Here is a 17,288-nt window from a genome sequence, read left to right on the forward strand (position 1 = left end):
GAGAGCTCCCCCACCAGGTTCCCTGAGCTTTAACTCAACCAAAGGTTGTAAAAATGGGATTTATTTATTTATGTATTGAGACAGGGTTTCTCTGTGTAGTTCTGGGTGTCCTGGAACTCACCTTGTAGACCAGGCTGGCCTTGAACTCACAGAGATCTGCCTCTCAAATACTGGGCTTTTAAAGGCATGTGCCACTACAGGATTCTCTCTTTCCTGGGGTTTTCTTTTTCCCATATTCAGGGCAGAGCGAAAAACTTCTGGTTTAGAGTAATGTCAGTTTTGTAGTACTCACATTTGTCTAAGTAAAGAATTCCTTAACACAGGGGTTTGTCATTGGTGGGTACATTGGGAATGGGAAGACCTCAATACGGATAAGCTGCTGCCTTCATGGGAAATAGTGCTGAGAGATAGATAGATGGGGGGGGGGGGAGCACACCTGCATGCCCCAGAATGCTGAGTACCTCCCTCAGCTGAACACTAGCAGGAAGAGTTGGTGTTACCTGGATAATCTGGAAAATCCTGCGGGTCTCCCCTCAGCTGTCTGTCAGCAGGGACTAGAGAAAAGAAACACCTCTCTGTCTTTGTTCATAAAACACAGTGTCATTCCCCAACAAGATCACGGCTTTTATTATCTACCATGCTGATAAGGGTTGGCACTCAGAGAACGTTGTCTATGTGTTGGGGGTGGGGTATGAAGGTACACGTACCATTGTCTGCATTTAGAACTGGTTTTCTCGTTCCGCCGCTGGTTTCAGAAGTTCGACTCAGATCATCGCGCTTGGTTGGTCAGCGCTTTCACCTGCTGAGCCATCTTCACAGCCCCACAACTTGAACAGGCTGAAATAAATTATAACTCTTGTAAAGTCATTTTAGGCATTTGCCACGGCAGCAGCAACAGCAGCAAAGACATGTCAGTGGCAGTTAGAAGCTCTGTAGAGGATCCCAGCCCAGTTTCCAGCACCCACATGGTGACTCAACAACCACCTGTACCTTCAGTTTCCAGGGATCCAACACTCTTCCTCTGACCTCCTCGGGCACCAGGCATACACGTGTGCACAAACATACATGCAAGCAAGACACTCACACACATACATAATGGAGAACCCCCACCAACACCTAATTACATACACTTAAGCCGTCGTCCTAAGAGGCATGTTCCATCCTATCCCTTTGCCTTCTCTTATTTAGTAGAGATGGGGGGACCGTGGGAGGTTGCTGTAAATTGGCAGTGGACAGCTTAGGTGACAAGAGGGCATCCTAAGTAGGTGGGCTGTTACTGGCCATGCTCCTGAGAGGAATGGGGTAAATGGGCCTTGTGTATAAGAACAGTAGCAGCCTCCCAACCGAGGAAGCCCAAGGCTGGTGAACTCCCTGCAGAACTTTACCAGAACGTTGACTAGCAGATCCCAGTACCACTCAAGGTGGCCGTGAAGTAGAAGAGGAGGGGCAGTGTCCAACTCTTACCCAGTCAGCCTGACCTTGACACTGAATACCACATGAAGCCATGGCACATACAAAAAAATCACGGACCTACCTCCCTGCTGAAGAAAGACATGCCATTCTCAATAAAGCTCTCAAAAAAGAAACTCACCATCACGTCGGAAAGACCGTTTATCGTCACTAAATCGACTTTATCCTAGCATTGTAGAGATAGCTCAATGTACATTAATCAATAAATGTAGTTCGAGACATTAATGGACTAAGAGGCAGATATCACATGAGCATCTCTAGTTGTAGAGAAAATCTGTAAAAACCCATCTACCCTTCCTGATAAGAATCACAGAGGGTCTAGGGATGGAGGGTTCATATCTCAGTACAATGAAGTTTGTTTACGACAAGCCTATAGCAGATGTCATACTCCAAGTGTCCCCGCGACAAGGTACAGGACAGGTAAGGAGGCTGCTCTCACCACTTCTGACTAGCGCTAATGTCTGGCTAGGGCAATATAAGGGACGTAAATAACAGCGATACAAGTAGGAAAAGAAGATGTTAATGTATTCTGTTTCTCAGAAGATACGATTCTATAAATAAGAGACCCCAAAACACCCTACCAAGAAACCCTTAAGAGCTCAATAAAGACACTCATCCAAGTAGCAGGGCACAAAATCAACACACAAAAATCAGTAGCCTTGTGGAACGCGAGTGACTAACCGAGGTCATTGAAACAGTTGCCTCCTCAGTAGCCACACAAAGATGAAGGACCTAGGGAAAGCTGGAGACGCCACAGAAGGTGGGCACACTCGAGGAAGTGGGAAGGAGGCAACACAAGCTTATGGATTGGAAGAATTAATTTAGAGAAAATGACTGTCCTTCCAAAAGTACTCTACAACCGCAACGCAACCCTAATAAACCACTTATAGGCACAGGTAATGGCTGAGTCAGACCCCCCAGGAGCATAGAAAAAGACCAACAGCCAACAAATGGGACCTCATAAAGCACAGCAAAGGTAGCTGAGGTGACAGAAAAGACAGCCACAGAATGGGGGAACCTTTGCCAGGTAGCCGACTCAACCGAGGGCTCATGTCTAGAATGTATGAAGAACTGAAAAGCTAAACATCAAGTATATAAACAACCTGGTTTAAAAGGACAGGCAAGGAACTGAACAGAAATTCTCAAAAAGAAGAAATACAAATGGCTAGGTAACATTTAAAAGTGTTCGAATTCTTAGCCATTAGGGAAATGAAAATTGTCTGGCCTCAGTGGGAAAGGGTACGCCTAGCCTCCCAGAGACTTGATGTACTGGGTGGGAGGTGGCACCCACTTACTCAGAGGAGAAGGGGAGGGGGAATGAGGGGAAGAATTGTGGGAGGGGACAACTGGAGGTGGGCAGTGAGCAGGACATGAAGTGAATACATATTTTTTAAAAATTCTACTTAAAATTCTGTGTTACTCCAGTCAGATGGTCATCATCAGAAACACAAATGACAGCAAATTCCAGTGTATATGTGGAAATCAGTCTGGATGCTTCTTAACAAAGAAGGAAAGGGGTGGTGTGGACACCTTCTAACCCAGCTATACCACTCCTAGGCATGCACGCAGTAGGTTTTATAACCCCTACAGAGATAACTGCTCATCCACGTGCACTGTTGCTCTATTTACAACCGTCAAGAAAGGGAACTGACTTAAATGTCCGTGTCCAGATCAGTGCGGTAATATGCACCATGGACTATTACTCAGTTGCAAGGGAAAGTAAAATAACACAATTTGATAAGTGGATGAAGCTCAGGGGAAGAGTTACACAGAGTGAGCTGAGGTCCAGAAAGACAGAGGCCTTGTGTTCTCTCTCATATGCAGAGCTTAGCTTCAAATCTTTCTTTACCTTGGTGCACAACCAGAAGCCAGGAGACTAAAAATCAGCCTTTTCTGTAGAAGGCACACCTTAAGGAAAGGAGGTCAGTGGGTTGTGGGTGGAAAGAAGGTAGAGGGATGGAATTCTGGGAGTGGAAAGACTTAAGCCAGGACGAGCCTGGGAATATGGGGGAATCCAGGGAGCAGAAAGGAAGTGTGTACAGAAGCCTATGTGGAAGGCTACCATCTGACAACCTAATTAAAAATAGTTGGAGAGTTAGAAGGATATGTGATGTGGAAGGAAAGAGGGAGTGCAGAGGTGACAACTAAATGGGATCAGGGTGGGTGGGCGAAGGAGAGGGACAGTAGTCGGTGGGCTAAGCAAAACTAAGGATGCATGAAAACGCCCCTGGAAACCCATTAGTAACCTAATTTTAAAATACAGCTTTAAAAAAGGTTCGAGTAGAGTTGCCTTGGTGCATGGGTGGACAGTATTACTCCTGGAATACATGGATTATTAAGTAAAAATCATGACGCAAGACTTGGGACACCTCCCCACAAGTTACTGATGAAGAATGCCTCAGAGGTCTCCCAGGCAACATAGGTTATTTTCATTGTCCTTGGTCACCCATTGTAACTACAGGGTAAGACTACATTGCTGAAGACACCATCTATTTTAATTGTAGGACATAGAGAAGTCAATTTCAAACCGACCAGAAAACGTTCTCCCTACTGGCTAGCTTTCATAGTTCCAGAAGGTTTTATGCAGACTACTTAGGGGGAAAAGACATCAGTGGACTGGACACTGCAGGACCAACTGGACAGTCAAGATGTGCTGGTTGGTTGTGATAGTCTCGTGACTAGTATAGGATAACAGCTGGATTTGAAGTGTTCTATACAGGAGGGAATTTCTTGCTTGGTTCTGCCATCCTGATCAAAAGCCCATGGCTGACGAGGTCACAGTTCCTACGGTAGATCCTATTGTTCATTGCTGAACGGCCATGCTCCTGAAGTGCCCCTTATATATTTATGGTTATAGCCATAGATCCATTGCTCTTAGCTGGTCACAGATGATGCTTTTTGCACTGGGTAGCAGTCAGTGGATAGATGCATAAACTAGTCAGAATTTTGAGACTAAAAGACTGAGTTTCTCAGCCCTAAGTAGGACATCCATATCTCTTTCCCTCTTATCCCTTCTCCCACAAGGCTCAAGGAAGCAGAAAGAATTTAGGAACCAAAATACAGGGAGGAGTGCTTTGCAGCACTGTCTTCTGGTCATGACTGTACACGCATGACACTCGTGTACAAGCCCTGTAGAAGAGTAAGCCAATCAAAATTCTGGCGTAGATGGGGAGGGTGATCTCTAGACCACACACCCCTACTGACAGGCTGATGGCAGTTGGCTGTTTCCTTTTCAAGATGTTGGGTTCCCGTGATCAGCTCATGAGCACCAGTGCACAGCAGGGTAGCAGTGGGGACTTAGAGGGTTATTTAGAAAGATAGAGAGTTGGAGTGGAGAATGGGGGCCGCAATGATTATACTTCTTTGTGTATATGTATGGCTGTCAAGAATAAAGGAAACATTTCTAACTAGGTCTATGTCTGAAGACCAGACTGTTGAATGGTAGGCACCTACCTAGACATTTCATTTTCCACCTTTTGTTTTATACAGGGTCTCACTATGTATCCCTGGCTAGCCTGAAACTCACTGTGTAGAACAGACTGCCCTCCAATTCAGAGAGATTGACCTGCCTCTGCCTCTGGGATTAAAGGTGTGTGCCACCACACCCGGCTTCATTTCCAAAAGTGAAACGAGAAAAACCAGCCGGGAAGCTGTGTTTCCTGAAAGGCTGCTTAGAGGGAGCAGGAAGAGTCGGAAGGACCTCCGGTGACTTCTGATGGTGGGGTTGAGGGCGCAGGGTGAGAAACGAAGGCTTCGGGCTTTGCAGTGCTGGTATGTAATCACGAGGCGGAGAGAGTCGCAGACGGCAGAATTTGAGGGGAGAGGCATGTGAGAGACATTAAGATTCTCAAGAAAGAACCTGCCTGAACAGAGCCCCAAGGAAGAGCTGTGAGTTACAATGTGCCAGTCTGAGCTCCACTGCGAGGTCTGAGCCACGGACGGGCACCTCGTTCATTGTTGCTGCCAAGTACGTGCTGAAGGATTGGCCCTGACATAGATGTAGACTTGGAGGGACACTGATAGTAATAAAAGCAAATGGTTTAGGACATGGTCAGCGTGACAGCTTGTGGGAGACAGTGGGTGAGAGTGAACGTGTCTGTTCAGGACCAGGCTGCCTTGAGGCGAAACAGAAAAGGCAGTTTAGGACATTTAAACTGGGAAAGCTTTAGGACTCTGTCCATGGAGGGGAGGGCCTATTCCATAGGAGGACTGTGTTTGTGGAGCATAAGAAGACAGAGGGAATGAAGGCTCTCCCTCAGCCCCTCTAACCCCATCAGGACTGGCATTCACTGTAAGAGGAGGGAGTTAAATCTAGTATGTGCTTGTGTAGGAACCCTAGTCCTGTGGTGAGACTGCCAGAGCAGGAAGAGGTCAGAGGCCGAGAGTAGGGGTCAGTTAGTGTGGCCGTACCAAGACAACTGGATGGCTTTGCTCTTTTGAACGCACATCTGTTACCATATTCACTATGTTAGTTGAATGCCCTTTGTGTGTGACATATTAGATTAGGAAATTGCCATCCTCACAAAATGTCGCTTGTGGTTGGTAGTTTTGAAGGTGTTTGTACCTAGACTGGCTCCCGGATGCTAGTTACAAAGCTTTCTACTGGAGTGACTAATAGAACCGAGGCACTGTCTGGCTACCATCAACTTGCTGAGTCTTCTATGTGACAGGTAGCACCCTCTTTTCCCCTTGTCTTCAGGAGCAAGCAACCATGTTTATCTTTGTCTCGTGGCAGTACTTGGAAGAGTTGAAATACTCTTCTGATGGTGTTGGCCAGGCCCATAGATGGCCCCTGCTGGCAGGAAGAAAGGACTGTGTTGTTTCAGGGGTTTCTCTCTTGAGGGAGAAGCCTGTGATCTATGCAGGCCAGGCCATCAGCCCCGGTAGTGGAGTGTGAATCAGGCTGTGTGCTCTGAGGGTGACTGTTGCCTGCTAGGTTCCCTCTATCCTGAAAGTCAGACTTCAGTTCTATAAAGAGAGGTGGACATGCACCTAGGTCTCAGAAGTTTGAAAGGAGATTCAAGGGGTGCTGATCTGCTGGAGTGAGGAGCCTTTGCCAGATGAAGCATCATATGAAAACAGCAGGAGGGGGTAGAGTCACCCTGTGCCTGCTGCCTGGCCCACTTCTCCTGTCGTCTATCCTCAGTGAGCAGTAGCTCTGTGCTGTTGCTGTGATTCCCACCTCTCATCAGGATGAGGCTTCATCCCACAGTGTGACTGGGTCTTACAGGTGTACGCAACCACACCCATCTTCCTGAGTGTATTGCAAAACAAATAGAAGATGCTCTGCCGAGTTTCCCACAATACTTTTTTTCCACAGTCTACTCAGAGTGGTTAGCCTTGAACTCACCATGTAGCTGAGGCAGGGATTGAACTTGTGGCTGCCATACTACAGCTTCTCAAATAGCTAGTGTTAAGGCATTGTCCAGCTTTGAAGGTTTGATGAATATTTGTATATTTCCTTGATTATCTTTAATTTATCTCCACAATGTTTTTGACTTATGGTTTTGCATATATAAGTTATTAAATTTATTCTTGGATTTGAGATGGTATCTTTGATTCTAGGTTTTAGCTATAGAAGTTTATTTTCTTGCTTTTTAATTAATTCAAAAATATATCGATCATGATTATATTTAAATTTCATGGGTTTTAGCTGTAGTTTCATACTGCCCTATGTGTGTAATCACTTCTAATCAAATGCTAGACCTTGTATGTGAGGTGTGAATTTTGCTTCTAGTTAATGTGATGCTCCCTCCATAGCATTTACTATTGCCTTGGCATGTTGGTGGAGCACATGCCAGCCAAGATGTCATCGTCTGCTCATGCAATGTGAGTTAAAACTGTCTATGCATCTGTGCCACGGAATGCATGCACATAGAGGTTAGGGACAGCTTGTAGAAGTCTGTCTTCTTCTTCCACTGTGTGTCTTCCAGGGCTCAAACTCAAGTCATCAGACTTGGTGGCAAGTGCTTTTACCCACTGAACCATTTTTCAGGCTTGGGTCCTCTATTTCCCACTCGTGTCTGAAGCACAGTTACTCAGCAGATGGTTTGTGTTCTTCCCAGGGCTCTGTTCTTTGGAGTCCTCAGAGTGCTCTGTGTGTCTGTTACAGTTCTGCTTAGCCCAGTGACCTGCTTTTTACCTTTTCTTTGACAGACTCTTTACAGCAGAAGTTAACCTCTGGTTCTTCACTTCTTTTCTAGTTTTATAATGTCTTTATATTAAAAAAAAAAAAAAAAAAACTTCTAAGCATCCAGTCTTCCCAGCTGTTTTAGCGAGGCAGGCGGTCTCTTCGGGCCCCACACTGCTGCTGTTACCATAAGTGGAACGCTCCTGTATGAATATTCAGTTCAGTGAATACACCTTCCCATGTCTTTATAAACTTAGAGATAAAAGAATATAATGATTAAGCTTAGCATGTATGAAGTCTGCTTTGAATTAAAAATGTATGAGATGGACCTGCAAACATTTAAGAAGCATTTTTAATATTCCCTTTTTAGTGTTGACTATAAATAACTTGAACTGTACGGTGAGGTGGTTTCTGTTTTTGTGTTTTATGTCTTTATCTTTAGAACCTTGTGTTTAGAAACAGCCTCCAGGCCTCCCTTTAATGGTCCTGTCCCACAACCCAAAACACCTGCAACTGTGGGGTTTTCTCTCTCTTACCAATTTTTTTCTTTTTAGTGCACAAAGATACACTTTTTGAAAATGGGTTCTTTCATTTGGTGTAATATCAAGTATGTGTGTGTGTGTGTGTGTGTGTGTGTGTGTGTGTGTGTGTATCCATATATATGTGGAACACACATGTGGATACACACACATATGTATATATATTAGTTGTCTGTAACCCATTTTTTCTATTGATGAGTCATCTTCTATAGTGTAGTTATACCAAAGACACCAATTACCAATATCAGGAGCAGAAGAGGCAGTGTTGCTATGGGCCAGCAAGTGTTAAGAGGATGAGAGACCCAGTATGCTGTGTATGTTCAATAGCTCAGGTAAAACGAATCAATTTCTGATAACCAATGACTACTTGGACTCAGTGAAATGAAGCAGGTAACGTGACTAGTCCATAGCTATTAAAGAAATTGCATTTATAATTTAAGTATCTTCTGGAAAACAAGTCTTCCAGATGATAAGGTACTGCTGGCAGGTCTCAGCAAGCACATACACGTGTGCATGCACATGGGCACATATGCGTGTGTGCACACACACACACACACACACACACGGAACATGGGGCTGAAGAGATGGCTCAGTGGTTAAGAGCACTCGCTGCTCTTGCAGAGGATCTGGGTTTGGTTCTCTGCATCCACATGGCAGCTCACAGGTGTTCATAACTAATTTCAGGGATGCAATGTTTTCTTCTGCAGGCATCGGACACACACATGGCACACATGTATACACACAGGCAAACATTCATGCACATAAAATCAAAGTAAACTAAAAAATAATGCTAATTCTATACAGTTTTCTGCAAATATTTTTAAACTTTTTCTCTTGAAATAAATTTAAGTTCATAAGAAGTTTCAGAAGTAATACATAGAATTTATCTAGATTTCTTCACCAACATCTTGCATAACCAAAGCATTGCCAGATCATCTTCCACACATTCACACATACTGAAGGGCATGTGGTTACCCTGCTAAAGACTATGTTCTGAAGTGTATGAGATGAAAATAGAAATCTGTCTGACACCTTACCTGAAGCCAAACAAGCAGGATTAATGGTGTGTTGTTCCTCCCTGACATATATTCTGCACATGCAGATAATTCACACTGACATCAGTGTGTGAATAAACGTATGTGTGCATGTATGCATGCATCCATGTATGTATATACCTTTACTTTTATCAGAGCAAGATCATTCTATATTGCTCTTTTATTTGGTAGGAGTGATGAATCATGTGCTATCCATCCTTAGTATGTCAAGTACCAGGATGTTTTGCACAGTCAACAGTCTGTAGTAAAGATGCGTGCTGGACAGTTAGGCAGTTGATAGTTACTGGCTATCACTCACTGCGTTTACTCCTCACCTCTGTAGAGTGATTCAGTGCTTTTGACAGTAGGTTCTTAAGGTATCATTTGGTGGGTGAGTGCCATCGTGGGCTTGGACCTCTAAGTCTGTTTCTGTAGCAGTGACAATTAGCTGTGGCTTCATGTTGCACCTCCCTGGAAATCAGGAAGAGCCACCTCCCTGCAACCACCAGAGACTGGTCCAGAGATGGTTCTTCCCAGAGCCCACAGATGCTTGGATGTTCAGACATAAACAACTCTCTGCCTCCTGTCAGGGCCTCACCAGTTCTGTGCAGTGGTTGGGAACAAGGCCCTGTTGTTTGTCTGTTTGTGTTTTATTGTTCTCCATGAAAGAATTGATCTTGGGTTTAGAAAGCTTGCATTTGAGTCCCCTTCCCCTGTCGTACCAGCTCTGTGCCAGGATTCCATTATGGAATCCTACCTGCTCCATGTGGCTGAAGTCTATGCGGCGTGCGCTGGGATCAATGTCCATCATGTTGGGCACATGAAAATAATGGCAGCTGGTTACATATGAACACGGAATGCACATCACCACTGACATGATGGTTTCACTCAACATCTTTGAGCTACAGGTTGGTTTAAAAGTGATACATACTCAGCAGCAACCAGGCCTCAAATTTTGTGGTTCGATCTTTTCCCATGCCCGTGATTGGCCATTTGTGATGTTCATTTACAGTATCCTGTTGAAAGCTACTGTGCTTAAAGCCCAGGCTAAGGTATGCTGCTGGAAGTCTCTGTATTAAATGCAGTTCAGAGTCAGGATTCATGTAACTTAGAATGGGTTCATGGGATGTATACCCACTGTAACATGAGAACATCCATCTGTGGCTGGCTATGTCTCAGTTGATAAAAATGAGATTGCTTTTATCTTATGGTGAACATCAAGCGGGCATCTGACATGTTTAATATCTCAGTGCCCTTTGGTACCTTCACCATCGTAAGATTTATTTAAGACAGGACCATCGCTGGGCGTGGTGATGTGTGCATGCAGAGGCAGAGGCACATGTCCCAAGGCCAGCCTGGTCTTCGTGAGTTCCAGGGCTGCGTAGTGAAACCCTGCCTCAATTTAAAGAATTTTTTATTTAGATTAGTCACGTTTGAATATATTTTAGGGTAAACATTAATACTAGGATATGGTGTTTTAAAAATATCTATGCTTTAGTCTAGTGCATAAGTTGAAATGTTAATAAGGGAAATCATCCAGTATTATCTTGCACCTAATGAGAGTTGTCCTCATGGCCCTATGCATGCTGCCGTGGTGGCAATGAGGACTGAGTTCTGAGTACCCAGTGAGTTGACAGTGCTCTTCCAGAAGATCATTGTGGTGTGTTTAGGGCCCAGAGAGTTGAGGATGGGGCCTCTCCAAGTATCCTATGGTAGAGCAGTGAATCAGATTTGCTCATTGTTGAGGATGGTGTTAAATATGGAGCATTTAGTGGGGGAAAAAACCCAACAACAACAAAAGGAGAAACAGATTTATATGTAGGCTAATCCCAATTCAGGTCAAGTGAAAACATATAGGCACAAAGCAGTACACACACATATACACACACATAGCACAGACACACATATACATATACACATACACAGCACAGACACACATATACACACACAGCACAGACACATATACACATATACACACATTCATATGCACACAGACACACATATACATATTCACACACAGCACAGACATACATATACATATACACACATTCATATGCACACATACACATTCATATACACACATACACATATACACAGCACAGACACACAAACAGACACACATACACATATACACACACACTCATATACACACATACACACAAATACACACACACCACAGACACACAAACACACATATACATTCATATACACACAAAACTGTAGGTTGATTTCAAGATGATACATGATTGGACAGTAGAGAGTAGGCGGAAACAGAGCTTTGATAAAGCAGAGAAGGAGGAAACGACAGATTCAAGAGGGAAGATGAGGATGACCCAACTCTGTGTGTCTCTGAGTATTCATGGATAGATATGGACACTTTGTAGCGATGGATTTCTATTGGTAAATTTAACTTATCTAAGTGGGCGGTTTATATCTTCGTCAGCTGGTTGTAAGCTTATTATGTGGAGGGATTGTGGATTGAGAATTTATCATGTAAATCTGTTTTGATAAGTTATTGGGGACTGTAGAGATGGCTCAGAGTACTGGCTGCTTTTCCAAAAGTTCTGAGTTCAATTTCCAGCAACCACATAATGGCTCACAACCATCTGGAATGGAATCTGATGCCCTCTGCTGGTGGGCAAGTGTACATGCAGGCAGAATACATAATAAATAAATCTTAAAAAAAAGAAAGTTATTGATTGTTGAGTTATGATTTTACCAGGCTGTGGAGGACAGTGTGTGAAAGCAGTGGCAGAGAGGCAGCTGGAGTAAACAGATCTGGCCCAGGGCCCTCGGAGTGAGATGTGTGTGTGAAAGGCTTGGTAACGAACTGCCTAAGGTACTGCGTTTGGCTCCACACTGGAGCGGCTCCAGGAGTTAGAGACTGCAGCAGGACCGTAGCAACAGAACCTTTTATTTAATAATTACCACAACACACACTCATACATACACACAAATATACACACATACACATACATACAAACATACACACACACTCATATACACACATACACATACTCATATTACACATATGCACTCACACTCATGTACACACATGCACACATACACACATATATGCACATGCACATATGGACATATCCATACACACACAGCAGGAGATATTTTATTATGGAAACATTAAACGCTATAGAACAGCTGCTGGTGCGAGTTGGGGCAGAACCCAAGAAGACAGTGAGACGGGTGAAGGACAGGACTGCCTAACTCCACAGTCTGTTATCCTAGTCAACGGTAAAAGGGCCGAGGAGGCCCAGCCCTCACAGCCACAGTGTCCTAGATGAGGACTCGGGAGAAGCCCTAGACAAAGGGCAGCCCGGGAAGGGCTTTGCGGTAGCCCGGGAAGGGCTTTGCGGTAGCCCAGCCATACTCTGGCAGCTGCTTGTCTGTCCCACAGACCTTTTCCTGGCTCTGGATCAGTGTACACCCAGAACGTTTGTGAGGCTTCATCTAAATGTCAGACACTCCAAAGAGTCTGTTTCCACACCTGACAAACCCTACTCAAGATGGCTTCGTCTAAAGGAAGAACTTGGCTGCGCACTTGACAGCAGTGTTTTCTGATGCTCGGCAACCTTCTATTTTTTTGTTTGGAAGAAAGAGCAAGACAAAGGAAAAGGACTTAGAAAACAGTGAATATGCAAAAAAATGGTAGTGAAAACTGTATTAATACACATTTGCACTAAAAGCGAGTAATAAAACCTGTGCAGTATACATCCATGGTCTGAGATCCTCAGGAAAACACTGAAGATCCACTAACAGCACTCCTAGTTTTGTGTAAGAACCAGGACCAAGCAGAAAATGTGCAGTGCGTTTCCAACTTCACTGACAACTGGATTTAGCTTGCGTTTAGTTTCTATATATGATGATATATATAAATACAGGGACAGCAGGGCTTCTCCCGAGTCCTCCTCTAGGACACTGTGGCTGTGAGGGCTGGGCCTCTGGGGCCCTTTTACTTTTGTCTCTGAAACTTCAACCTACACACGTGTCCTTTAAGGGTCTTGTAAATAGATGCAGATTCTGCTGATCAGAGGTGTGACTTCAGAGCCTTTTGTAAGATCCAATAAAAATTTGTGTGCATCTGTCTGTATGAGTGTGTATTGCAAGTGTGTGCCTGTAGAGGCCAGAAGATGGCATTGGATCCCTTGGAGCAGGACTTGCAATTAATTCTGAGCTCATCACACAGTTTCTGAGGACCAAACTCAGGTCCTCTGGAAGAGCAGGACATACTCCTTAACTGCTGAGCCGGCTCTCCAGCCTCATAGTCTACATTTTGACAAGTTTCTAGGAGACATTGATTACCTTTAAAAAAATAAAGTATACTTACAGTAAGATTTTGTTTCCCAGTGTGGAGTTCTGTAAACTTCTGATAGGTGAATACAGTTATGTAATTCCTACTGAATTGAAATCATACATGTCTTACACCATCCCAGACTCCTTTGCCCCCCCCCCCCGCCACAGTCCCCTCTGTCATTGTTGATTTTGGTTCTGCAGTTTTGCCTCCTCTAGAGTGTCATTATATAGAATAATGTATATATGGTATACAGCCTTTGAGCCAGGCTTCTTTCACTCAGCGATTTGTACGTGAGATCTGCCTGAACTGCTGCCCTGCAGTAGTCTGTTTCTTTCAGCTGCCTTCCCTGCTATGGGTTCATCCAGCTTACCTACCTCGTAACTCTCTTGAAAGGCATTGAGGTGTAGTTTTTGGATTGTAAATTTTAGGAATCTGTGTGTGCCAGGAAGTGGGACAAGGTGCATGTGTAGAGGTCTGAGGTCCTCATGTGTGTTCTTTGAGACAGGGTCTCTTCTTGCTTGCTGCGGCCTACTCCAGACTAGCTAGCTGCAAGCTTCAGGGACCGGCCTGTCTCCGAATCCCATTTCATCGTAGGCATGAGGATTAGAGGTGTGCACTACAACGTTCAGCTTTGTGAGGGTTCTGCGGATCCAAATTCAGGTTCTCCGAATCGCTCACAAAAACTTTTACTCACTGAGCCATTCACCCCAAGATTCTCATTTTTCTTCCCATTAAAGATCTTGAAACTGGCTAGCAAGGTAGTTAATTGTTTTACAAGCGTGATTCTGGGATCACTGAGTTGGATCCCAGAGAACCCACATTAAAATGGCAAGTGTGGTGGTACATGCTTTATTCCAGTGTTGGGAGGCAGAGAAGAAATTATTCCCTGGGATCCCTGGGGCTTCTGTCCAGTCAACCCACCTAGCCTTGCTTTGTTCCAGGCTAAGAGACAGACCCCTCTCATAAAACAAGGTGAATGGTTGGTTACAAGCCCCTAAGATTGACCTCTGACCTCCATGTGTACAAGTGTGCATGCACACTTACACACATATATACATGCACACCTCACATATACACAAATGTTTTTGGAACTTTACAAGTGATGAGATTCTCTTTTCCCACTCTTGTAGGTGACATCACTCAGAAAGGATATGAGAAGAAGAGGGCGAAGCTGCTGGCTCGTTACATCCCCCTCATTCAAGGTACGGCAGTGCCGGTCTTCTGCTGCTGTCGTAACAGACACTGCCTTGTAGAGCTTGATAGTGGGGTGCGGGTGTGGCTTAGTGGTAGAACACTTGCCTAGCATGTGATAGGTCTTGGGTCCCATCCCTAACACTGCAAGCAGAGAACTGGTAACAATGAGATAATAAATAAGAACTGACTTGGGATTTTAAAAATTGGTAGATGTTTTATATTCTATTAAGGACTGAATAATATGTCTGTTTTTTAGATAGCAAAATCCAAAGGCGTAGATTATAATTCACAGCTTTGGCTTGATACAGATCTTACACCCAAATAGGACTTATTCTATTTCTGTGTTCACAGAGTGGCCTGATGTATAAGGACACATTATAAATTTTTGGATTCTTTGCACATTAATTTGTAGACTTGGCACATTCATTATTTTGGATATTTTTAATAGAACTTTATGACCAAATTCTAAAATGTATGTCTTAAGTACAAAAAAGGTCAAGAGATCCAAAGTATGATGGGAGGAGTTGTCTAGCTAGTTATTAAGAATTTTTACATAAATGATTTAATTAATCAATTAAAACAGATCTAAAAGGAGAGCTATTCATCATCCCTGATAATAGGTCACTCTGCAAGGACAGATGGCTAGTGGGACAGAAAGGCTGGCCTATATGCACACACTCATACATATGGCCTTGGTTTAGGAGAGATAGCATGTGGCCGAGGTGTTGGCGAAGCTCCCAGTACCTCTGTAAAATATATCAAATGAGACGCCAAAGTTAGCTTCAGGTGTGTTAGACCCAAGGGTGAGAGGCAGAAACTGCAGAGCCTTTGGGAGATCTTAGAGGGGAGTGTCGCCATCTCAGGGTAGGAAGGGTTTCTTCAGTTGCTGGAGATGCAGCTGGTACAACAGCAGCCACAGAGAAAAAATGTACACATTAGGATGTATTAAACTCAACAGCTCCTCTTTGTAAAATCAAGAGGTACCTCAAAGAGGAGGAGAAGCCCAGAGTGCACAGCGGCACTGCCTGGTGGCTCTCCCTGCAGCTGCAGACAGGCATCTGAACGGTCAGAGGGCTAGCATGAGGCATTGGGACAACTGAGCATTAGGAGCTTAGCCTGTGCTACCAAGGGTCCAAATTTCTTATTTGATGAGAAGAATGGGTGAAGACTTCAATAGGCATCTTTCCTATTTTCACAGGAGAAAGTAACAACAACAACAACAACAACAACAACAATAACAATAATAAATAACAATAATGATACCACCTAATTTCTCAGATAGTCAGAGAAGTGCAGATAAAAACCTGACATCCCTGTTAGAGTCAGTGTGGATGCATCTGTGTCACCTGATGCACAAGAATGCCCATCATGAACCTAAACTACCAAGATCTCCAACCAGCCTTGATTGGAAGAACCCAGACATAGAACGCCCGAGCATCTGGGCACCACCAATAGTGACCCTCACTGAGATGATGGCTTTGAAGATACCACAAATTGGTGTGGCCAGCATGAGCTCTGAAAACAGACATTGGGGGGCAGAGGCAGGGGGATATCTGTGAGTTGCAGGACTTCATAGTGAGTTATAGCCAGGGCTATACAGTGAGACCTTGTCTGAAATAGTAATAATGATAATAATGAAATAAGTAAGCAAATGATGAAGAAATACAGCAGAGACCCCTATGAAGTAATAAAGGAGGAAAAGGAGTTTCTAGATTGGAGCACACCATTCCCAGGTAGAAGTGAAATTGGATAGGGTAGAGCACACATTACCTTCAGCCACCTGAAAGCTTTGTTTCTTTTCTTCCTTTAAACTTTATGTGTGTGTGTGTGTGTGTGTGTGTGTGTGTGTCTGTGTGTGTTTGTGTCTGTCTGTCTGTGTCTGTGTGTGTGTTTGTGTGTGTGTGTGTCTGTGTGTGTGTGTGTCTGTGTGTGTTTGTGTCTGTCTGTCTGTGTCTGTGTGTGTGTTTGTGTGTGTGTGTGTCTGTGTGTGTTTGTGTCTGTCTGTCTGTGTCTGTGTGTGTGTTTGTGTGTGTGTTTGTGTGTGTGTGTCTGTGTGTGTGTCTGTGTTTGTGTGTGTGTGTGTGTGTCTGTGTCTGTGTGTGTGTATGCGCGCATGCACACACAAGAGGAAAACTCTTGGAGTTGCTCTGTCCTCACATTTTGTTGAAGCAGGTCTCTCTGGTTGTTTTCTGCTGTGCCATGCACTCCAGAGCAGATAGCCAGAGAGCTTCTGGATGATTTTCCTGGTTTTGCTCCCTATCTCTCCAGAGGAATGTAGGGATTGTAGACGTGTGTCACCACAGCTGGCTTTTATATGGGTGCTGAGGGTCAAATTCAACTTGTTAGGATGGTATAGTAAGCACCTTTACTTGCTGATTCATCTTGTTAAATAATAATAATAACAACAGTAATATTTTATAAATAATAATTATTGCTGCTTCTGCTCCTTCTTTAAACTATTTATTCCTTATGTGTGTCTTTTGCTTATGTGTGTGTTTCTGTGTACCATGTACATGCCCATGGAGGCCAGATGTGGATGTCATGTCTCCTAGAGCTGGAGTTAGAGGTGGTCATGAGATGTCACATAGGCTCTGGAAACCACACTCTAGTCC

The 17,288-nt window shown here is 44.0% G+C and overlaps 1 protein-coding gene across 3 annotated transcripts in view; it reads left to right on the forward strand.

The window, feature by feature from the left end:
- DIP2A (disco interacting protein 2 homolog A) overlaps positions 1–17,288 on the forward strand; it is an 80,263-nt gene that overhangs the window by 2,781 nt on the left and 60,194 nt on the right. For all 3 annotated transcript variants that reach the window (XM_080937587.1, XM_080937586.1, XM_080937584.1), the window contains exon 2: positions 14,613–14,684. In XM_080937587.1, the coding sequence (XP_080793713.1) occupies positions 14,613–14,684 (72 nt within the window). The remainder of the gene's footprint in view (positions 1–14,612; positions 14,685–17,288) is intronic.

The sequence above is a fragment of the Micromys minutus genome (assembly GCF_963924665.1).
Source record: "Micromys minutus genome assembly, chromosome: 25".
NCBI classification, from domain to species: domain Eukaryota; kingdom Metazoa; phylum Chordata; class Mammalia; order Rodentia; family Muridae; genus Micromys; species Micromys minutus.